Raw genomic sequence first — 24,084 nt, 5'->3', positions numbered from 1 at the left:
TTGGATAGTAGGACTCAGGCTTGGTCGTCTTGCACTCCTTGCTTGGAAGCCTTGGTGGGAGCTACACAGGATCCCAAATCATCTCTTCAGCTTTCTTTGTCGGGGCACGTCCAGTCGGTCTTGCATAAAGTTAACGCCTCTGTTTCGGACCGGGATGGTTTGCCTCGCTCTAGGGGCTCTGCCAAGCTACTACCCCTGCCTCTCACGAGACATAGGAAGTACTATGCTACGAACTCTGCATTTTTTATGTCACGCCATCTCAACCCAGACATCATTCGCCTGAAGCCAGGATTGACTTTGGAGCAGGTGAGGTCGGTGGCTCCGTCCTTGTCTCCGCAAGATGCCTCAGCATTGGAATCTACGGCAGCCTCCATGTTGCAGACGGTTTCTTGGCTGGACTTCTGGTCTGTGGTTGTTGCCAAGATAGCTTCTGACAGGTCCCCAGAATGGTTGGTGACTGCATCCTCTCTTGCCAGTCTGTTGCAGTCCAGGGGCAAGGCATTTTCATATATGGCTCACCTCGGCGCTAATTTATGGGCTAATCTTCTTCTGAATAGAAGAGACGCGGCTTTGTCTAGGATGGAGAGATCAGTTGACGCGGAGTCCTTGCTGGCATTGAGGAACGGAGATCTGTTGGAGTCACAATATTTGTTTCCTCAGGTAGAGCTCGAGAATGCGATAGACTGGCGCGGGGCTGACGCCTATGACAGATTAGTGCACCAGGCCGTGTCTAAGTTGGAGTTTCGTCCTCAGAGACGTCCGGGTCCTCCTCCTCCTCCTGTCCAGCAGCAGTCAAGGAGATTGTCGCCTGGTAGGCTGTTGAGGAATTCGAGTTTGGCAGGGCATTCCCGTTCGACTCAGCGTAGGTCAGAGGATCAACGTCCCTTTCGCTCTCATTCCTTTAAGCCAAGAAGGGGCCCAAGGGGCAGAGGTAATGGGGGCCGTCGGTAGGTTAGGCACCTCTCCCTCTCCTGCCCTGTCCGGGCCTTGCGTAGCTATCTCAAAAGGACACAGCACCTTAGACCAGGCTGCTGCAGACTTTTAGTTAGCACAGGCCGTACATAGAAAGAGGTGCCTAAGAATACTCTCTTTTTGGATACGGGAAGCCATCAGACAGGCATACTTAACTCTTGATAATTGCACCACCACGTCTGTTCAGGCTAGACCGCATGATGTTAGGGATATTGGTCCATCTCTGGCTTTCAAAAGAACTTGGACACGTTTTCCCTGGGTTCTGTGGTGACTGCCCAACAGGTTGTGTAACTCATCATTGCCCTTAACAGGGTACTTTTGTATCTTACCTAAGATGATTGTGTGGATGAGAGAATGAGTCAATTAGCTGGTCTCCTCCTTTCTCTTGTACCTTTCTTCTTCCTTTGGGCAGGTTAAGGAATAGACACGTCAGTCGCTGGACTGGTCTGATACAGGTGAGTAAAATAGTCATACTGATAGTGTGGTCGCTTAATATACAAATATCATACCCTCTATTCGGTAGCAAATGCTCCACTCCTTGGCAAGGGGGAGTTGGGAGTAGTACAAACCCTGGTGTATTGGTTTGTTGACAGTCAAAGTTTCTCTTTGATTCCCTATACAATGGTTCTCCCATATATCATTGTACATCACTCAGGGTCTGAGTGGTTAGATATCAATTTATCTAGCTTCTCACAGGCTTCAGTCCCTCTCCAGAAGTAATTTCTTCTGGAAGCTGGACTGGTGGGTAGGCCCCCAGCGAGTCAAGGATGTCTTATACCTCTCTGCAAGTATGAGTCTATCCTATTGTTAAGACCGAAGGTTTGTTCGCGTATAAACAAATGACAACTTTTCTAAGACAATTTGCATTTTTCATAGCTACAAACCTGAGGTCTTAACATTATACTGCCCACCTCTAGCCGGTCCTCTGTGTGTTAAGACATCCTGAGTTGAGAAAGACTGACATGGTGCCGTAGGTGAGTGGTCTTTGACCACTTCACCCGATCTACGCATGTGTTGCCAGATATAACAAGATTCCTTAGCTTTCATCTGTTTTTTTATAACCGGATCCAGCTAGGCGCTAGAAATTATTCTATCATATTGTTAAGACCTCAGGTTTGTAGATATGAAAAATACAAATTGTCTTATAAAATATGTCATTTTACATGTATTGCCAAACACAAATTTTGGGCCAGTCAAGAAAATAATGAGCCGCAGTCATCAGTAACTAATGAAAGGCATTGTAAGGCTGTCAAAAAATGAGAAGTGTAATTATGTGAACAAGAGTAAGTACGATGAAAATGACCTGCAATGATTACATCTACTGGTGAATAAGAGATAATGTGGACAAAAATGTATTAAGAAACAAGTTTTAGGTAATTTTTAGTTTTAAAAAAGGTGTATAGTACATGAGAATGTTATTATGTGGGGTACCTTGTAAATGATGAAATTTTAGATATACATTCCAATTTAAAGCCAATAGAAATATATAGTATTGGTGAATTTTTGTCACATACATGCATGAGTTTTTTATGTGAACAAATATTACCCCACAAATCTTGATTAATATTGAATTCACTGTACTTTGAGAACAACATACACCTAAATGAACTTCAACTGATAAGTACTTCTGTACCAGCCAGGATGCAGACCATGGTCTGCTTAAGAAACAACAGTAGACAGGGACTTTGACTACCCAGTTATCCCTTTATAGCCTGTTGGTTGAAGTCACTGTTCATCATGGTTTCTAAAACAGACCAAGGGTCACAGGCTGGCCAGTGCAGAAATACAAAGCAATTGTGATTTCCCTGTGGTGCAAGTTGTTCCCAAGGTATAGCGAGTTAAATTGTAAGCAATATTTGTGGATTAATGTGTGTGGATAGAGTGGGGAATTCCATTTGCTACTCTAAATAAAAGAAAATGTAGTTTTGTCATATATTTTGAACTATAAGATAAGAACAAGAGCCTTAACAGAGTCAGTGGGATGTTCTGGTTAAGGCACATTGTAGGTGGTTCCTCTCCTATGGCAGTTATATTCCTTAGAACACTGTGCTTGGTGTACAGTGATTTTTAATATTCCTATGTGGTCAAGTTTTTTTTTTTAATTGCAGTGGTTGAGAAGCTGTGTGATACATTCTCAGTGGTGCGTTATCAGGTTGGTGAGCTGAACAGCACAGACAAATCCAGTCGGGAGCTTTACTACCAGTGTGTTCAAGATGTGATACATCAAGCCATTCTTCTCTTTCCAATTTATGTACAGCATGCAGGTGAGTTTAGAATATAATTGGCACAATTGTTTCACTCATCAGTTGTAATTCATGTGTGATAACCTACTTGTGACTGGCTTAAGCAATCAATATTTTGTTGTGAAATTGACTCATATTTTCCTCCTGTTACTTTTGTAGTTACAGGTTGCCTTTGAATCTTTACCTAGGAAAATGTCTTGAACAAAATTTGAAGTAAGTTCCTTTTTAAAATAATTTGCTTCCCACTGTACCTTCATTGACTAGGTGTGTGTGAAGAAATCCTGTCCTTGATGGTGGTTGTAATGCAGGTGCTAAGAGTACAGTTAGGTCCAGTGCGGGTAGAAGCCACCATACAAACATTCCTCGATGTCTTTACCACACGTCATCACCTCCAGCTTGCTATTAACACCCACAACCCACCAGCAGTTAGAGTTGTTGAGAAGTAAGTTTGGAGTTTCATCTTATTCACTTGGTTTTTTCAAGAGATTAATCTTTGTTTGGAAATGTTCTGAGATTTGTTTCACAACAAACCCATTATTCATAATTAGATAACTTTATGATAACTAAATGGCTCTATATGTTTAATCCTTCAAAACAAGTAAATTTTGGCCTCTGCTATTTACGCTATTTTGTGTTAGTTTAAGTGTTTTTTACCAATTTTTATTTGCCTTCATCTTTAGATGTATTGTAAGATGATGGAATGAAAGCATATATAAACTATTTAATAAGGTGAAACTGCTTAATGTGATGCTTGTGTAATAACATCAAGAGACACCAATGGAGCCTCCCAAACTGTTGGGGGACAACAAAGTAGGCAAACAAAAGCCTTTCATACAGAAGGAAACCCACCTCTTCCACACTGCTTTGTACTACTCTCTGAAGAGGTATTATACACTTAAATGGGCTGGAGGCAACAATTGTATGTTAGCGAGAGGAGGGCACCATCCCTTAGGCCTACCTGCATTATTCTTTTGTTTTCTCAGTTATTAGACAGCCGTGCAAGTGCATGTGTGGAAGGAGGACTCCAATTCAAGGGGTCTCTGTTTCAGCTTGGATTCTATCTTTCAAGTCTACTTGAACTATAGCACTCATGACAGCATGGTAGCACTGGACTGATAGGTATCTGAAGCTCCAGTGGCAAATGCATCAGGATGCTACTCTTCTTATTCTGTTTATATCAGAGAAAAAGAGTGCAGTAACTAGGGTTGTTTGAAAACATGAAGCAGCTTTGATAATTTGCAAAAGGAATGCATCTCTGAATTAAGTTCCATGCGGCAGCTAAAGACAGTGATGATGTCAGTAAAATGCAATCAGCTGATTATTTTAAGGCTGTGAACAAAACCAGAATGCAAATGGTGCATCATCACTCTGTTCATAGAGTGTAATACAATAACACATGCAGCGATTATTGTAAATGCATATTGTGACATAAACAACCGAATTGAGAAACATTTGATTGCTGACATCATTTACGATAACTATCGAGTGTTTATTAAGAGCTCCGTTAAAATTGTCAAGTGGCTTCCATAAGTAAAAATAAAATTTGTTGATCCGTCGACACCGAAGTTAGGAACCTAGAACATGGAAAGCCACTGACTCCTAGGCATTTCCTTTGTCTCCTCTTCGAAACGGTAGACGATCCCGATGTTGAGGCAAAATTCTCCATCATACCACGTATACACTCTTACCACACACTGATCACACTAGGAGAAAGAAAAGGAATGAAAAATAAAAAATGAAATGGATAAAGAACGGGCAAACTGAAAAACCGGCTTTAAATGAGATAGACAGTAACACGTCTTATCTTAAAGGCGGTAGGAAAATAACTGATGGGTCACAGGTAGCCGTGGGCATTCTGGGTATACATGCCCCGTGACCTGGTATAGATGCCATTAGTCCCGGATCTCACAAGTGTAATTTTAATTCTACCGGTTTCCAGCTTGGCGCTAGTAAATCCTAGTAAATCCTGATGTTAAGACCTCAGGTTTGTTAGTTATGAAAAATACAAATTAGTTACAAATTTGGTATTTTTGTTCATCCCTCATGCAATGGAGATCTCAAGAAAGAATACTAGTAAATTAAAGCTGCAGGTTATAGCCATGGCTAAATAATAAAATGAATAACGGCCAGGCAGAAGTGATGTTCGGAACTGAAGAAATCACACCTGCTTATACAATGAACCGATATGTGCATGTTTTCAACCAAACTTCGTTAATTTATGATAAAAGATATCTCCGAATTATATCTCTTCTAGCAAATAATAGCAATGAAGTTATCAGTAATACTCAAATCAGCCCAGATTTTGAGAATGTAAACAATATCACATTCAAATGATGTACATGACGATGTTTATATTCTGTAATACAGTAACAATATGATAATAGTAATACTGTATTTGGGTACAACAAGCAAAACAACCTTTCTTTAAGACATCATTAATATAGATATAGATGCACTGTTTAATTTTTTCAAATACTAATGACTTCTCCAAAACATTTCGGTTTTGTAATTTAGAAGTCGTACTATACTACAGATATGTGATAAATTCATGAAAATTTGCCATGATTTTTTACCTCATCTTATCTAAAGGTCATCTTATACATGGGAATATACGGTAGTATTTGTTATATGAAAAATTCAGTTTTGGACAAATATTTCCATAGTATACATCCTGATCAATAATTTTTTTTCAGATTCTTGAAGCTACTTGAACTCATTGTAAGTGAACCTGGTCAGTCCTTCAAAAGATTCATCCCTAACACTATCACATTATGTATGGAACACATATATCCTTTTGTATCCGAAAGAGCTTCTCCAGAAGTCAAATCTCCATTATTTGAATTGCTTCGTTGTCTACTAGAGCATAATTGGAAGTACTTTTTCAGGTGAGTTATAAATTCTGTATTAGTAGTAGTGATAGAAAGGGTTAGAAAGCTTATTTTTAGATAAGTAGCTCACCAAGTAATTACATAGCTGTATTTTCAACTAGTATGGCAGCCAAAATTTTGAAACTCGGGTAGCACTACTTTTGTTTTGGGAAGGTGACTAACCCTGCTCACTTTCAGGGAAAAAGAGAAACAACTCAGCAAAGACCTTCAATTTATTTCTGCCAGCTTATGACTGCAGACCAGTTACATGAAGCAGCTTATTTTGGAATTCTTTTCTTTTCTAGATGAAGTTTTGGGCCCAATTGGTGAAGTATTCTTATATTTAGAAGCCTTCCTGCACAGTTTTTTATGTTTTTCATGATCAAAGGCTAGTTTTTTATCACAAATTAGACTTTGTTTTAGTTGACTTGTGAATGCAGTATTATGTCTGACTCAAGCTCAGCTAGCATTGAGTTAAGTAGCAAAGGCGGCAATACAAGTTAGACAATGGTTTCTTACAATCTCATACCCTTTGTACAGATTGTAGGGGACAGGTGCATTCAGTATATTTGGCGTGTGTGTAAAGATGGATAGCAAGAAATGAAAGACTTTAAAGTCACATTTAGCTAAGTTGGAAAGAGGCAGGCTGAGAAAGGCAGCTTCTAGACCTGATAAGAGTAAGACTTTAGCTAGCCAGGGTTCTATGAAGTCTTATAGTGATATTGATATTCCTGTTGTCTCTGCTCCTATATCATGCCTATATCATGGAAGAGTGCGTAGTGATGTCCCTAGTGTTGTGGATGGTTTGTTGTGGGAGTTGGCACTTGAATCCAGCCCAGGCTGGTTAGTTGGTGTTTCAGGCTCTTTGGCTGCTGGTTCTTCCGTTAATTTAAATGAGGAAGGCGCTTTAGATAGCCTACTCACCCTTCTCATCGTCAGTCTCCATTGCCGGAGCAGGAGGGAGACACGCAAGAGTTTTTGTTTTCCTTTACAGAAGTTGTTGACCTCCTTCGTGGATTCAACAATTTGGAGAGTAGGACTCAGGCTCGGTCGTCTTACACTCCTTCCTGCTTGGAAGCCTTGCTAGGAGCTATGCAGGATCCCAAGTCATCGTTTCAACTTCCCTTGTCGGGGCATGTCCAGTCGGTCTTACATTAGGTTAACGCCTCTGTTTCAGATCAGGATGGTTCGCTTCGCTTCGCTCCAGGGGCTCTGCCAAGCTGCTACCCCCGCCTCTCACAAGGCATAGGAACTACTGTGCTACGAACTCTGCTTTTTTGATGTTGTGTCATCTTAACCCAGATGTCATTCGTCTGAAGCTGTGATTGACTTTGGAGCAGGTGAATTCGGTGGCTCCATCCTTGTATCCACAGGATGCTTCAGTATTGGAATCTACGGCAGCCTCCATGTTGCAGACGGTTTTTTGGCTGGATTTCTGGTCTACGGTCATTGCCAAGATAGCTTCTGACAGGTTCCCAGAGGGGTTGGTGAGTGCTCCCTCTCTTGCTAGTCTGTTGCAGTCCGGAGGCAAGGCGTTTTCATATATGGCTCTCCTCAGTGTTAATTTATGGGCTGACTTCCTCCTGAATAGAAGAGAAGTGGCTTTATCCAGGATGGAAAGGTGGGGTGACCCTGAGTCCTTGCTGGCATTGAGGAATGGAGATCTGTTGGAGTCTCAATTTCTGTTCCCTTGGACCGAGCTGGAGGATGTGATAGACTAGCACCGGGCTGACACCAAGGACAGATTAGTGCACCAGGCTGTGTCTGAAGTCAGTCTCTCGTTCTTGGAGGTGTCTGGCTCCTCCTCCTTCCCCTGCCCAGCAGCAGTCATGAAGATCGTTGCCTGGTAGGCCGTCGAGGAGTTCGGTTTTGGCAGTGCCTCCCCGTTCGTCCCAGCCTAGGTCAGAGGACCAATGTCCCTTTCGCTTCTGTTCATTTAAGCCGAGAAGGGGCTTGAGGGGCAGAGGTAAAGGGGGTTGTCGGTAGGTAAGATGCCTCTCCCTCTCCTGTGCCATGGGTGCCTGGTCGGCCATTGGGCCAAGTGGCAGAGTTAGGGGCAGAGAAGTGGGTGGTAGATGTCCTTTGGACGGGGTATCTACTGCCATTCGACTTTTCTCCTCTTCTCTCGGACAAGCTGCAGCTAAGGAGGGCGTATCCTCCAGTTTCTCTGAAGTTCTTGGCTCTTCAGGAGGAAGTGCAGAAGATGCTATACAAGGATGCAATAGAGGAAGTGGTACGTCCGTCTCCGGGGTTTTACAGTCGCATCTTCTTGGTGCCTAAGGCATCGGGAGGTTGAAGACTTGTGATTGGCTTATCCACCTTGAATCACTTCATCAGGAAGACAAGGTTCAAGATGGAAACCCCACGTTCAGTGTTGGCAGCTGTGAGGGTAGGAGACTTCATGCTGTCGATAGACTTGAGGGACGCATACTTCCAGATCCCTATTCATCTGAGGTCCAGGAAGTTCCTTCACTTCTCTCTCGGAGACAAGGTCTCGAATTCAAAGTCCTGTGCTTCGGGCTGACCACACCCCCTCAAGTGTTCACAAGGGTCTTCTTTCTCATCTCAAGTTGGGCCCATGCTCAGGGGATCTGTTTGCTGAGGTACCTCGACGATTGATTGGTTTTGGCAGGTTCCAGGGAAAAGCTGCTGCAGGACAGAGATCATCTACTTCGGTTTTGTATGGAACTGGGCATCGTGGTCAACCAGGAAAAGTCAAACCTCGTACCCAGTCAAAGGATTCTCTACCTGGGCATGGTCATTGATACGGCGGTTGCAAGAGTTTTCCCGTCGGATCAGAAGTTGGAGAAGTTGCAAGTGGTGGCGTGACTTCCTGTCGGAACCACATCAGTGGCAGGTTCTTCCGGGAGTTTTGTCTTCCCTGTAGAAGCTGGTCCCTCATGGGCGTCTTCATCTTCAGTCTCTACAATGGAGACTGGGGGAATTCTGGTCTCCGGCAGGGGACTCACCCATGTTAAAGGTTCCTCTGTCTCTGGAAGTGAGAGAAGACCTTTGTTGGTGGTTGGAAGTCCGAAATCTTTTGAAGGGTATCCCTCTGCGTTCTCTCCCACCAGACTTCCTTCTGTTATCAGACGCCTCCCTCGCAGGGTGGGGGGCTCATTTAGGCAGGCTCATTGCCTCAGGCATTTGGAGTTTGGAGGACAAACAGCAGCATATCAACGCATGGAGTTGAAGGCAGCCTTCCTGGGTCTGAAGGAGTTTTGGGAGAAAGTAGAGGGTTATTCTGTCATTCTCATGTTGGACACCACGATGGTCGCCCATGTGAACAAGCAGGGAGGTCTGGTTTCACGTCAACTTCACGCCTTGACCGTCGAAGTTCACCAGTGGGCAGTCAGCAATTCAGCAGAGGTCTCAGCCAGGTATATCCCAGGCAAACGGAATGTGGTCGCAGACAAACTCAGTCACCAGGATCAGATCCTAGGCACAGAGTGGTCCCTTCATTCAACTGAAGATAATATTCTGTTCAGTGGTTCCAGATCCTTTAGCATTAGCAGAGGATGTGTTTCAACATCCCTGGGATAACCTGGAGATGTGTGCTTTCCCTCCATTTTGTTTTGATTCGTCAAGTACTGAACAGCCTGATGAGTTTGCAGGGTCTCAGGATGACTTTGGTAACCCCTCTGTGGCCTCAGGCGGAATGGCTTCCAGATCTGCTGCCGTTGTTGTTGGAGGTTCTGAAAGAATTTCCCCTTGGCGGCATCTCCTGTGTCAGCCGCATACAGAAAGGTTCCACCAGTCAGTAGAATCCCTTTCTCTTCACGGTTGGAGGCTATCAAGTACCTCCTCCGAGTGAAAGACTTTTCGGTGCTGGTTAAGTATGCAGTCTACCAACCAACTTCTGGTTAAGTATGCGGTCTACCAAAATATTTATGGTTAAGTATGTGGTCTACTAACAAACTTCTGTCAAATCTGTTAATTGGTTTTAAAGTTTCAGAAATATAACCTAGATATGGTAACTGGGTAGTAGACCTGCCAACTACGCAACAACATTCAATGGCTTTAAAATTCAAAACTATTACCATTTTAGAATACATTTGTTTAGGTAACTACATACTCGACATCCTTCAGCAGTTCTATGCATTCAATCACAACAATTACCTTGTTTAGAATAACCTATAATATTTTAAAAATTTAAAACCTTCCAAAACCTTTATATTTTTAGTTAAATGCTTGAATTTTAGTTTACTGCCATTATAGTCAAAGAACATTGCTTGGAAGTACCCTCAAGTTTCATCATGTGTGCTAAAGATTTCTACAAGATAATTGAAAGTGAAGAGAGTGCAGTTGATTTTTTGGGAGACCATAATCTGATAAAATCAATACAAGATACTGATCCGTGTCACAAGTGTGGATCTGTAATGCAGCAAAAAAGAAAAGGGATCGAGGTGGTGATTTTAGACTGATTTTAAGATGCCCAAAGAAAGGATGCCAAACCTCACGTTCTGTCAGGGTCGGAAATGAATTTTTTCATTACACAGATCTTAATAACCGTGTGAACTGCAGGTTAAAATTATGTGAAATACTGGAGTTAATTTTCTATTTTATACCTGATACGCCTGTGGAAATTACCGTCACGCTAACGGGGCTCTCCAAGCCTACAATTATAGATTGGTTCAATATGTGTCGTGAAGTATGTGGATGTATACTTTCAAAAAGGGAACAAATGATTGGAATAGCAGAGGAGCCAATACAGATCGACGAGGCCCGATTCGCAGGTCGAAGAAAATACAACCAAGGACGACTATTAATCGGTGATGATGCCCTTCAACAGAAGACAGCGATGCTGATATACAGAATAATAGAAATCATGGAGCTAGAATTAGTGGACCCTGGGTGTTTGGCCTAAAAAGAGGTTTGGACTGCAGATATTTTCAAGTTCATAAGCGCCATGTAAATACTCTGATACCAATAATTCAGAGGGAGTGCCAGGCTGGATCGGTTATTCATTCAGATGAGCGGCCTGCATATGGCTGCCTAAATACCCTTGGATATATTTATCAAACAGTCAATCACCAAAGACAATATGTGGATCCTGCAACTGGTGCACATACACAGGCAATAGAACGTTCTTGGTTGGATGCAAAAATTGATATTCTAAGAAAGAAAAGAGGTGTTCCTATTCATATGCTTCAATCTCATCTAAACTATTTTTGTTGGAAAGTACTAAGAAAAACTGAAAATTACTTGTTTATAGCCTTCTTAAAAGATATTCGTACGATATATGCTCAATAAATGTTCTTTGTTTTTCTTTCTAGATTTTTTTTAATCATGCACAATAAATTCTTTTTTACTTTATTTATGATGTTCGTACTGTAGACTTTTATATGTCCAATAAATGTTCCTTGTTCTTTTTCTAGATTTTTTATGCCCCATAAATGTTATTATTTCTAGACGGCATACAGCGGGTAGACCGCATACTTAACCAGCACCTACATATGGCGGCTAGACCGCATACAGCTGGTAGACCGGATACTTAACCAGCACCGACTTTTCTCAAAGAACAGCAGGGCATATGTCCAGCAGTCTCAGAAGGTTGACCTCTGCAGTTTACCAAGGCAAATGGCGATCTACTACGATTGGTGTCATACGAGGGTTTTTCTCCACTCACAACCTCTATTCAGTGCATAGCAGACTTTTTAACCTTCCTCAGAGATGAGAAAAGTTTTTCAGTTTCTGCCATTAGAGGCTACAGAGCGGCCTTGAGTTTAGTGTTACGCCTTAGAGGTATCGACATCTCCTCATCCTGACAGGAACTTGATGCTCAAGACGGTTTTCCTCTTGGCCTTGGCATCATTGAAGATAGTGGGAGAGCTCCACGGTCTGAGCTATGTTGTGAAGTACACCAGGGTTTGGTGGTCGATGTCCTTCAAATTTGTCCTGGAATTCGTGGCCAAGACCCAAAATCCCTCTGTGCATGATGATAGGTGCACTTCCTTTTCCATTCCATCACTTTGTGGGTGGTGATGCTCAAGAACTTTTATTGTGTCCTGTCTGGGCCCTGAGCTGGTATCTTAAAAGGACATGGAAAATTAGGCCAGGCTGCTGCAGACTTTTTGTTAGCACAGGGCATACAAAGAAAGAGGTGTCAAAGAATGCTATCTCTTTTTGGATACAGGAGGCCATCAGACAGGCATACTAGACTCATGATGATTCTGCCGCCATGGCTGTGCAGGCTAGAGTGCATGATGTAAGGGGTATTGGTCCCTCTCTGGCTTTCAGAAACATTGTGTAAAGTAGGCAGAAGCAATCATCCTTGGATAGTTATTTTTTAGAGGCCTTTAGTAGTAGTAAGCAAACAGGAAGATCCAAGTGATACGAAAAAACAGAAAGTTGAAAGTGGCGAAGAAATTGAAATTTTGTAAATATCGAAATGTATAAAAAGTAAAAAAAAAAAAAAAAAAAAATGAAAATGACAAAAAAAAATTTAATTTTAAGTTTTTTTTGTAAAGTTAAGTGTTAGTGTTTTCTGTCATTTGTTAATGTGTTTCATAAAGTTTAGTGTTAATGTTTTCTGCCATTTTTTAATGTGTTTCTTAAAGTTAAGTGTTGATGTTTTCTGCCATTTGTCCTCCTCTTCTGTCGCCACTTTCGGAGATCACCTTACTCGCAAGATAAGGTTCCACATTTTACTACATATGTATGTACAGTATTTTTTGTACCATGTACACTAATACAGTGGTCCCCCCGTATTCGCGGGGATGCATACCACACACACACACACACACACACACACACACACACACACACACACACACACACACACACACACACACACCCGTGAATAGTTAGATCCCGCAAATAGTTGGAACACCTATAAAAATGCTTAAAACCTCCAATTTTGTTGTTTAAACTCAAGAAAAACCCACTAAAAATTATTATACCTTGTTCTTTTAATAGTTTTATCACAAAAAGTGCATTTTATGATGAAATATAAGAAAAAACCAGGAATTTGTAGATATTGCTCATAGAAACATACCGCGAATACACTAATTTTCCGCGAATAATGTGGGGAAATGTTCCCGAGAGAAATCCGCCAATGTATGAGTCCGCGAATCCAGAGAACGTGAATACACAAATACGGGGGGTCCACTGTACACTTTATTTACAGGTACAGTATAGGTTATGTTAGGTATTGAATGGTCCAAATTATTGTATTTCATTGTTTATTGGTCAATTTAGCTTTTATTATAAAATTTACTGTGGGGGTTTTGTAGGGCTTGGAACGAATTAGGTTACAAAGGCTGCTTCGTAACATTAATTTTGTGTCCTGAGGTACTACTGTATAAAAAATTATGGACTGCAGTCATTTGCAGATATGCATGACAGTATTTGTCTTTGGGAAACCTAAGAACAGCACTTATAAGTTGATCTGGAATAGGTAGGCCCATCTCAAGTGGAGGTGATCTTGCAGAGTTGGGCCTATCTGGATTAGAACAGCAGCCTATTTGCTTGGTAGGGTGATAGACTTTAAATTCTTTTTTGTTAATCATTATTATTTTTAATGGAATCGGTTTTATATTGTTACACTGAGCAGACCACATAGTGCAGTTCAAATTACTACTTTCCTTAACTTGGTTGCATTGTCTGATATACATTTCTATTGTATTGCAACTTGGATAAAGTTTTATTTTTTATTAATTTTTTTACTTTTACTACTTTTCTAGACCATCTGTTCATATATCATTGGGGGCAGGCAGTTGGGATTCCATAGAAAATGAGGCCCAGTTTATACAGATAATGCAAGCTTTTGGTCAGTCCTTCATGCAGCCTGACATTACGATATTCAAGCAAAACCTTGAAGCTATGGAAAGTCTGAACTCAAAATACAAGTTGTATCATAAGGTGAGTTTATTTTAAATTAACATACCACAGTTACCAAAATGTATGCATTGCAAGAAGAAGAGTTCTGGGCTATAGGAAAATGGTTTTGGTGATGCAGTGATGGTAAGTTGAACTGGAAACACCTCTCTTATAATGCAGATACAGCAATATTTAGATGTTACACACAGGACAACAGTAATAAAATTGAATTGTTACATTGGAAAAAATGAAGAAAGTGCAGACTGTTTTATAGAGATGATTTGTCAATATTGAAGTAATTTTCAATTCAAATCTGTTTTCATAATTGTAATACATCTATCATTGTCAAGGAAACATGCTTTCATTAATTATTTAAATTATAAAGAATTTTATGTTACCATTTTATTTAGTAAGTTTATGTATTTTGTTTTAATGTTACAGGCAGTATTTCGTAACTCAATGTTGGGGCACTTTATTACGGTCCTGCTTCAGGTTCTTGTACATCGCTCACAAGATTTACTACAAGAAGAGGTATGTATTTCTATTTATCTAAAAAATGTTTAAAAAGTATGTAAGAATTTTAACAATTTTGGTGTAGAAGTATCCATTCACTACTAATATAGAAAATATCTCTTGAAATTTGGAAACAATATCTGCCTTGTGAAATAATTTTTCATAAGGGAGATATAAGAGTTTTAAGTTTTCAGTGCAGTAAGCATTGTGGCACGTTATGTTTTGAATATATTCTGTATTTTTCAGTTGTATCAATTTCATATGTAAGACTAGGAACTTCTTTGATTTGAACCAAAACTGATGTTTTTGTTTAAAGGACCACCAATACTTTTGTACAGTCTGCATTCATTACCTTAAAATATGCAAACTCATTGCAGTCTTTTGTCGATCAAACAACAAAGAGCAGTTCTCTTCCCCCCCATCCTTAGTATATGTGCCACCTGGAACTCAATCAGTCACCTGCCTCATTCTTTCACATCATCTGGGAATGAGGTTTTGAGATAAGCATAATTAGGAGGAGGGAATACATTTTGTGACTGGTGTACTTGTACAGAAAAAATCTATGTATTTATGTAAAAATTAAAATTTTTTCCTCTCCACAAAACCATGACTCTTAGCCTAAATCACAATTTATGGAAGAAGTTCAATCTGCAGAAATACCCAGAAAGCTAAATGATAATTGCAGGGTTTCTTGAGAGCTCTCGACTTACAGTGGCTGTATGAGTAAGAACAAATCCTTCACAGATGTATGTATTTGTTTTGGCGTGGAGGTCATTTCATTATGTCAACAAAAACAATTTCCATAAATGAGAAACAAATGCAAGTACTCCGTAGAAAGTATTAATACAAAACATCTGAAATAATGGTAAAAACCGTAGGTAATTCAAGTGAATCAATAACAACTCTAACTATTGATACTGTAACAAAAACTGTAATTATAGTAATTACCATAAGTAAAAGTTAGGATGAGCACACTCTCAGTTTGTTCCAGGTGTACAATCTCTAACTGTACTTCTAAAAACTGAAAAGCTCTGCAGACTTAAGTGATTTTTGGAGAAAAGTTATTATTAGCAAAAGTTAAAGCTATTGCAGAATATAAACATTGTCATTGTACACCATTTGCAGTTGATATTAGTTAATTCTCAAAATCTTAGCTGATTGAGTACTATTGATATTTGCTGTATTCATAGATACTTTTTCATGCAAATTAACAAAGTTGGGTGTAAAACGTGCACAATGCACTGGCCTGCGCTCTTTTCAAACACTAACATATAATACCTGATTTTGGGCCAGTTTTTTGTGTTGAATCTAAAAATCATGCTCATTTTACGCAATCAGATCAAGTTAATGAAATATTAGCACATTAAAAATATCCTAAATTCCGATCTATTTGTAGGTGAAAACACAATATTGAAAATATTGGACTGATTTATTAACAGAAGGCTTACAAAATATTTTGAATAGATAGCAAGAAGAGTAAAATGAACTAAGGAAGCTACTCATGGGTGAATGGTCTCTTCAGGGACTTCTGTTTGTGCTGAGAAGACTCCACATCCCTCTTCAGGCACCAGCAGTAGTCAGCCAGAAAGTTGACATTCCATCGGCCTTGATAGTGTTCCTCCATAGCACTGATATCTTGGTGAAAGCACTCGCCCTGTTCTTCACTGAAGTCTCCACAATTCTTGGGAAAATAGTACAGATGAGACTGGAGGAAGTGCATTTTCACAAACATGTGTGCACCAAGTTGGCAGAAATTCTCCATTAACTCATCAACCACCTTCTGATACTGGGAACTTCTGTGGTTGCCAAGGAATTTTGCAATGACTGACTTAGGGACAAACAGGCAGAGAGTTCAGCAGGATTCAGGGCATCATCAAAGCTAGCATCCTTGATTTGAGGACCATCAAGTATACGTGCCTTAAGTTTCTCCATGCTTTTTTCTTGAAACTTTTGATGGAGGAAAGCAAATCCTCTACCTTCCCTGTCCAATGCCTTTTACAAAGTTCTTCATGAGATTGAGTTTGATGTGGAGGGGTTTAAGCAATATCTTGCTTGGTTCAACCAGAGGGTGGGACAGAACTTTGTGTGACCCAGGTTTTAATCCTAGTCTTGATGGCCACTCTTGTCTGACATAATGCTGGTCATCAGCATGGCTATCCCATAAGCACAGAAAGCATGGATACTTTGTGCAACCACCTTGAAGTCCTAGGATGAGTCCAACAACTTGAAGATCTACACAGATCAACTATTTATTTTCCTAGTAGTTCAGAGCAGACAACAGACGTTCCATGCTTTTGTGGGATTCTTTCATTTCAACTGAGTGCCCATCAGGGATCGATGAAAACTATTTTCGTTATGCAGAAAAATTGTCTTGAGACTTCTGTTATATGAGTCAATGAAAAGTCTCCGTTCAATAGCATCATACTTCAGACCAAGTAATTCAATCATGTCAGCAATATTGTTACAGTAGACCAGTGAAGATGCTTCATCAAATGTGAAGAATTTTCTAAATTCTCTCTCGCAGTCCCGATACCAATAGAAGGTTGTTCCTGGTGCCAGTGAGACATTTCACTCAAAGACAAGAACCCAGTAGCTGGGCAGACTCCTTTGAAAGGTTCAGGTCTCGTGTCAGTTCATCGAGTTCGGCTTGGGTCAAAGGCATTGGTTGGTTGTCCTATTCTGGCCTGTATGCACCACACTCAGCTGTATCAGTCATGTCACTAGATTAGGAATCAGAACTAGATTCCATGGTGACATTTGGCTCAGGAACAGGAAGATCAGGGCCGTGGGGGAATGGCTGTATGGCAGAAGGAATATCATAGTGCTTGTTCTTGTGATTGATGCCTTTTAGATTTGTCATGCAAAAGTAGCAGTTGGTAATGTGATCTTTCCCTTCCCTCCACACCATTGGAACACCAAATGGCATACTCTTCCTTTCTTGTTTCACCAATCCTGTAAGTTCTCTACACATGTTTTGCAGCAGATATGGGGAGCGAATGGCTTATCCTAGTCCCCTAGTTTGACTCCAAAGTAAGCTTGATATGCCTTCTTCACAATATTTGTGATTTTTGCTTGACGGTCTGGAAAAACTACTTATCCACATGTAACAGAACCTATTAGGATGGTTTTTAAGCTTCCAATCCCTTTTTATACATATCTTGACCTGAAAAGAGAAATAACAATAATTACTATTAAAGGTTACACACGACCTGGTTTTGCAAAAACAAAGCCCATAAATGCTTGGATAATTGCAAAATTTTGGAAAAATATGCTGGAATCAAAATAGGTTATATCTTAGAAACGAGACCTGACCCAGAAAAATTAACTGTATTTTTTCAATTCAGCTGCAAAAAGGGTCATCAATCAGTTGGAAAACCCTTGACCTTTGTAAAAAAAAAAAAAAAAAAAAGTTTTGAAACGCAGGCCAGTGATATATGTAGTAGTACTTGATTGTATAAGTATTAAGTGTGATTTTGCTAGTTCCAGACATCACTTAAGCCTGCTCCATTATTCATTTTATTCAGCCTTGGCTATAACCTGCAGCTTCAATTTACTGGGATTCTTTCTTCAGATCTCCATTGCGTGAAGAATGAGTAAAAATGTATTTTATTTTTGCTTTTGGAGGCCACCATTGAGAATTGGCAGGGTTTAACAACTTAACTTTAATGTGAATCTTAGTAAATGCTAGATAGTTACAGCAAATGATGCCACCAATCAATCGGGACTTAGTAGGAAAAAGCATTGCTTGACGGGAGCTGGGTCGGGACTGAGTTAGGGGCAACTTCTGCTCAGCATGCCTACTACCCCCATGATAATCCAATGTTTTTCATGTGGCCAGACCCTTCTTTCAAATCTGTAAGTTCATTACCACTAGACTCTTCATACCCTAGATCCTGAGTCCTTATTCCCTAATGGATTGCAATCTGATCCCAATGTTACGAGGCCACAAAGACAATAGCAGCGTATATTTGTTACAAAAGTAATTGTAAGTGTTTTTAATTGTATTATAAATCTTTTCAGATAACAATCACTGTATACAACATGGCCTCTGTGGACTTCACTACATTTTTTGCCGCATTTGTTTTACATTTTCTTCAAAATATGGATGGCCTTGATGATGACCAAAGAACTACACTAAAGGATAATTTTAAGACTGACACAGTAAGTTTTTAAGCTGTATTTTCTGCTTTCAAATTAGGTAGTAGTCCCTTAAGGCGTAGATTGGGAATTTTTGGTTATTTGCTTAAATAGTTTACGACATATTGACTTTTTTTTTATGTGAAAACATGCTTATGAAGAAGTTTTTCATCTTCAAAATATGTGAATATTTTTGAAGAGCCCAAAACTGACTTTTAGGTCTCTTTACTATTTAGAAACATTCCTTTGACTGAACTGCCTTGTAACTGGCTTCCATAGTATTTACCATGCTAGATCGGCCTTCCATAGATTATGCATTTAGTGAGTGTTTATTTGTTTGTTTTTCCAAGGTTATGTCAAGAATTGTATAATTTGTTCATGTTTTTCCTTTATTTCAAAAACTCCTTTGTGTTGAGTCCAGTTTTATAAATCTTTCTCCCTTTAATTTTATATGATTCATCCTACGCTAGGTAAAAGTATCTTGCTTCCCCACCTTGGTGGCCTTCATGTAAATGATTGATGAAGAATCCCCATTTTGAAAGGATCCTGAACATCACAATAGTTAAGGAATTCAGGAGTTTAGAGATGAATCAGATATACTAGTTATTGGTGTGAATTATTTTTCCCCATCTGTAAATTCCAACATTAAGTAAATTTTGTCTTATCCGTGTATTAGTCACATTTGTTTTACCACTGGGTCTTTTATAAATAATCCATGTAACCCATCTCAAAATGTAGAAAAGGCAAAACTATGCTAATAGGTTATAATTTTTTGTTAATATTGTCCATAACTCAACCCCTGTATGCTGAGTATGGTTATGTTAGCGCTAACATATGAACACTTTATGTGAATGTCCAAGCTTAAAGACTGTACAGAGAAGGAAGTGGATTGACAGTAAGAAACTGATGGAGCTGTTTGCACATTCTTTGTACCTGTGTACAACTTAATAACTAATATAGTACGTAAAACACTTGACATTTTCCATTTTGGTTAAGTATGGGTGTAAAGTGTGTAAAGTGATGGGTGCAGAGATTGCTTCTATCACAGGAAAATTACTTTGCAGGAGCAACTTGAAGTTACTCAAAGAAATTACAGTAACATCTGAAAGGTGCCTCAAAACTGCAGAGGGTTAGCCAGATCTGCAAGATAACCTTTGAAAAGCATGAGTTACACAACCAAATTGTTGGTTTTAGAGGAATTACAAAGTTTCTGGTTTATAGGAACTTCATTATTGAAACTCTGAATTGGAAGAACAGAAGTTCCTCCATATTAGAATGGTTCTGTAAAGAAATATGTGGAAGCAAAAAGTAGGTAGAGTTAGCCTCTGCAAGAACAGGAGAATAAGGAGAGGAAATCAGAAACTAGTTTAGCATTTGTACTGTATTTGAATAATTTATATATTGTGAGACCTTAGAAGTTAGCATTAAAACAAAAAAAAGTCATTATTTTGTATGCCAGTTTTATGATTCCATTTCTTGGTTGTATTTAGGTTTGTTTTGTTCAAAATGAAGTCCACAGCAGTCGATAAGATAACATTATATTCCAATAATTTTTTAAAGCTTCATATGCTACAGGTCTGTTATAACTATTTTTTTGTATCCATATAAAATGTCATTTAACAAAACATTAATAGTACTACACATTTTACAATACATAATGCAAGAATAAAATTTTTCTTTCACTCACTGAGAGGGGCAACAATTATCTGCTTTAAAAAAAATATACCAACTTTGAAGTGCGTTGCAGATCCTCTATAAATAGTTAAAGTTAAAAAATGTCATAGTATAATAATCCCTCAGCTGATCAGACTTCATGGTACCAAAAGATGTGACATCAGCTGCATTATTATAATATTTTTAAGCTGTGCTGACTTTTAGAATGGTGCATTTTATAGACGGTACCCTTGAATGAAGTGTAAGGGCAGAAGTTATTTGGAATTATTATTGGCTGTGTGACATCTTTCAGAGGGTCACACTCCAAAAAATCTTTGTTCCTACATGGTATACAAACCCTCGATCCTTTACATTAAAAATTATGTTCAGCAAAAGCTTGAAAATGGCCACTAGACATTTAAACAAGGTTTTTAGGTAGTTTAACTACTGTTCGGTTGGCAGGAGTCCCATCTCACCCGAACTTAAACATTCCAATTTGCTTTTGGCTGTCGTCTGATGCGGACGTGTGTACTCTTCGGTCTCTGCCCAACTGTTGCTAGCAGTTTTTTCCTGGTGGGACCTTTTCAGTTTTTGTGTGCAGGAATATTTTTTTTTTTGCTGTTGTATGCAAGCCCACAAATGTAATAAGCCTGCACATAATACCGCTACTTCCCAGCGTGTGTCTCCTGGGGTTGGCGGGAAAGGGTGTACATAACTTTTGCTTCTGTGTTGAAGTTGACCCTCATGCCCTCTGCACCTCCTACAGGGGACGTGATAGTGATCCTGAACTCCCTTGTGACGAGTGGTGTTTCTGGTTGCCTGTGTAGTGGGTGAAGTTTGCAGGGAGGAAACAGTATCGTAGGAAGGACGCTAAGGCATTGTCTGAGTTTATACGCCCTGCTAAGGCATTGTCTGAGTTTATACGCCCCCTGACGATTCCCTTCGTATCCGATCCTTTTTATTTAGTTTCTCCCAGCAAGCTTCCCTTCTTGCTTCCGCCTCCGGTCGTGCAAAGAGGGTTGATCCTCCCTTGGAGAGAGACTCTCCATTAGCCTGACTCTTGATTCATCAAGTGGGGTGGAGGAGCAACTGTCGGACCTGTTGGCAACTTGGCACCCACTAGAACTTGTGGGCACTCCTGCCTTACTAGTTGTTTTGGCTAACCTTGCTAAACTGTGGTAATACAAATAGTGGAGACCCTGACTACCGACACCATTACTACCTTGGCTTTTGCAAAGGCACCAACTATGGTATTCTGTCACCACCTGATGGCTAACACTCCCTTAGCGATGATGGGCACAGCCTTACATCTGTCAGGCCCTTGAGTTGCGGTTCCACCACCATGCTTTTTCGCGTCTCCACCTACAGTTGCTGTGCCTTCTGCTCCTACAGGTGTCTCCACTGCTGCCGCTATCCCTGTAGTAGTGGTCTCATTCTGTTCCTGCTGTTGCAGCTGCTTCTGCCTGGATGGAGGACCTGACCACCGTCCTGAAGAAGGTGACGAAGAGGAAGTCAAAGAAGAGATTCTGGAAGGGTTTGTTGTCATCGTTGTCTGCTGCCTCCTCCCCCTCTTCCAAGACTTCTTGTTCAAGGAAGAAGGTTGCTTCTCCTCCCCTCCCCTAAGAAGTCTTGTCACGAGACTTCTAAGGGGCTTCCTCCCTTCATAGGGGAAGCAGAGGGCTCTCTCGGGAACTAATTTGTGAGTCTCGACAGGGTCTAGCATTTCGGAAACCAAGGGCACAGACTTCGGTCCACACACCTGTCACCAGCTCTAAGAAGTCAGCTTCAAAGACTGGTGCAGTGTCAGGTGCCTGGTCTAACTGAGACACTCTTGAGTGTTCGAGTCTCTACAGAGCCTTGAACATCCTGAACCGGTGTCTGAAAGACTTATCTCCGTACTGATGAGGGCACAGAGCAAGAGAAAGTTGACTCTCCTTGCCAGTGCTTCCACCAGTACTCGGCCAGGTGCTTGATCCAGTGTCTTGGTCTCCAATCGAACACCTGGAGAAACAAAGAGGAGGTTCCCTGATCTAACTTCTTTGGTAGAGGCTTCGGCCTTGAAGAAGACTGGGGCACATCATGAGGAGAGTGCCAGTTCTCACCAGTTACCTGCTTGCTCAACTCTGCCCAGCCCCCATCGCATTCTAACGATTGGTCCAGCTCAACTGAGTCGAGGGCTCGGCTTGCAGGAACCTCTCCACTCTCCTCGGAATAGCACATTGCTGAGGCAAAACCTTTCTCCTAGACTCATATCGCCCTCATCAGTGCTGGTTGGTGACCCCATACGGCTTACCCCTCCTGTTGGTTCTACTAGTAGGACAGGTGAGAATGCTCGATCCTCCTCACCTGTCCTTTCAACTTCTTGGGGTTTTACCTGGAGGCATGAGTCACACAGGAGGAACACTGGTGATTGTTTTCCTCAGAATCTTACCACACAGGCACACATTCCTGGCTCGGTTCTTGGCCCAGCATGGTCATACACCTGTATGGTGCAGGAAGGATCATCACAGGGGTCTGACAAGGTTCTCCCTCCTGTAGGGAGAGTAGATTAGGAGGACTACACCCTGAAAGGACTCTAGGGTTCTCTTCCCCAGGATGCGGACACCCATGAGATACAGAGGATGTTTTTGGAAATCAATGTGCCGATTCATCAGCACAATGATCTCAGGAAAGGGACCACGACCTCGTCTGTGGATCGTCCGTTGCGCCTAGAATCCTAAGGTTTTGATGGGGCTATCGTGGTCCGCACTTGTCGAGGAGGTCTTTGACTAAGTGAATTATCTTGTTTGTTGGCAAGAGAATTCCCTTCAGTCAAACCGCTTGGACAATATACTTCCTCCTTTGCAACATGAGAAGTGTATTACATGCTCCCAGAGAGCTCCTTGCCAGCCAAGCAGGTTGGCCCTGATCTCTCACTAGGTTGGTTGGTCCCAAGTTGGCATTGACTTTATGAAATGGACCGTTGTTGGGTTTCTCCTCTCTCTTCCTTAGAGGGTTGGTAGATACTGTGGCGTTCAAGCACCGTGTCAAGGTTAATAACCACCTTGGCGCCTCAGTGGCGTGGTTGGTTTGGTGTATGCTTCTCACCTCGGTGGTCACGGGTTCGATTCTCGGCCATTCCACTGAGGAGTGAGAGATGTGTATTTCTGGTGATAGAAGTTCACTCTCAACGTGGTTCGGAAGTCATGTAAAGCCGTTGGCCCTGTTGCTGAATAACCACTGGTTCCATGCAACGTAAAAACACCATACAAACAAACAATAACCACCTTGTTCACCAAGCAGTGACCAAGACCTCTGGGTTTTCGCGTGTCTCTGTGGCCTGACGTTTTGGTCAGGCTAGCCCTGCCTCATCCCCTAAAGTCCCAGACTTCAAAGGGAACCCGGTCAGGCTAGCTCTTCCTCGGTCCCTAAGAAGTCCCAGACTTCAAGGGTTACCTGCTGGAAAACCCAGCCACCTGCTTCCTCTGCCTGCATCCAGTCATGGCTCTTTCAGGGCTCTCTTCTGTCAGGTAAAGGGGAAAAGAGAAAGAAGAAGAAGGGAGGAAGCTAGGGGCAGCATTCCCCTCCAGCTGCTACCACTTTGGGGGGGGGGGGGTTACTGTCAAGCCATTGGGCAACGTGGCAGCAACATGGAGCCGAGACCTGAGTAGATAAATATAATACAGTGGCAGTACACATATCCTTTCAAAGTATTTGTAACAGCCCTTCACATGATGAAGACAATAGGTTGTTCAGTCGTGCCTGAATAATAATATTTTAATTTATATCATTGAACCACGTTTTTATACAAATTATATTTACAGTTGTTGTATAAATTGATTTTAAAAAGACAAAACTCGCAAGCAAAAAATAGGGATGAAAATTAAGATAAGCACAGA

General features: G+C 40.9%; 1 protein-coding gene across 1 annotated transcript in view; it reads left to right on the top strand.

Annotated features, from left to right (window-relative positions):
• LOC135219233 (exportin-6-like) overlaps window positions 1-24,084 on the top strand; it is a 263,732-nt gene that overhangs the window by 196,531 nt on the left and 43,117 nt on the right. The window contains exons 17-22 of the mRNA XM_064255826.1: window positions 3,081-3,236; window positions 3,480-3,657; window positions 5,909-6,100; window positions 13,768-13,945; window positions 14,345-14,434; window positions 18,437-18,577. Of these exons, the coding sequence (XP_064111896.1) occupies window positions 3,081-3,236; window positions 3,480-3,657; window positions 5,909-6,100; window positions 13,768-13,945; window positions 14,345-14,434; window positions 18,437-18,577 (935 nt within the window). The remainder of the gene's footprint in view (window positions 1-3,080; window positions 3,237-3,479; window positions 3,658-5,908; window positions 6,101-13,767; window positions 13,946-14,344; window positions 14,435-18,436; window positions 18,578-24,084) is intronic.

This window comes from Macrobrachium nipponense, chromosome 1, assembly GCF_015104395.2.
Source record: "Macrobrachium nipponense isolate FS-2020 chromosome 1, ASM1510439v2, whole genome shotgun sequence".
In the NCBI taxonomy this organism is placed as follows: domain Eukaryota; kingdom Metazoa; phylum Arthropoda; class Malacostraca; order Decapoda; family Palaemonidae; genus Macrobrachium; species Macrobrachium nipponense.
Note: the sequence above shows the minus strand (reverse complement) of the source record. Positions and strands in the feature narration are given on the sequence as shown.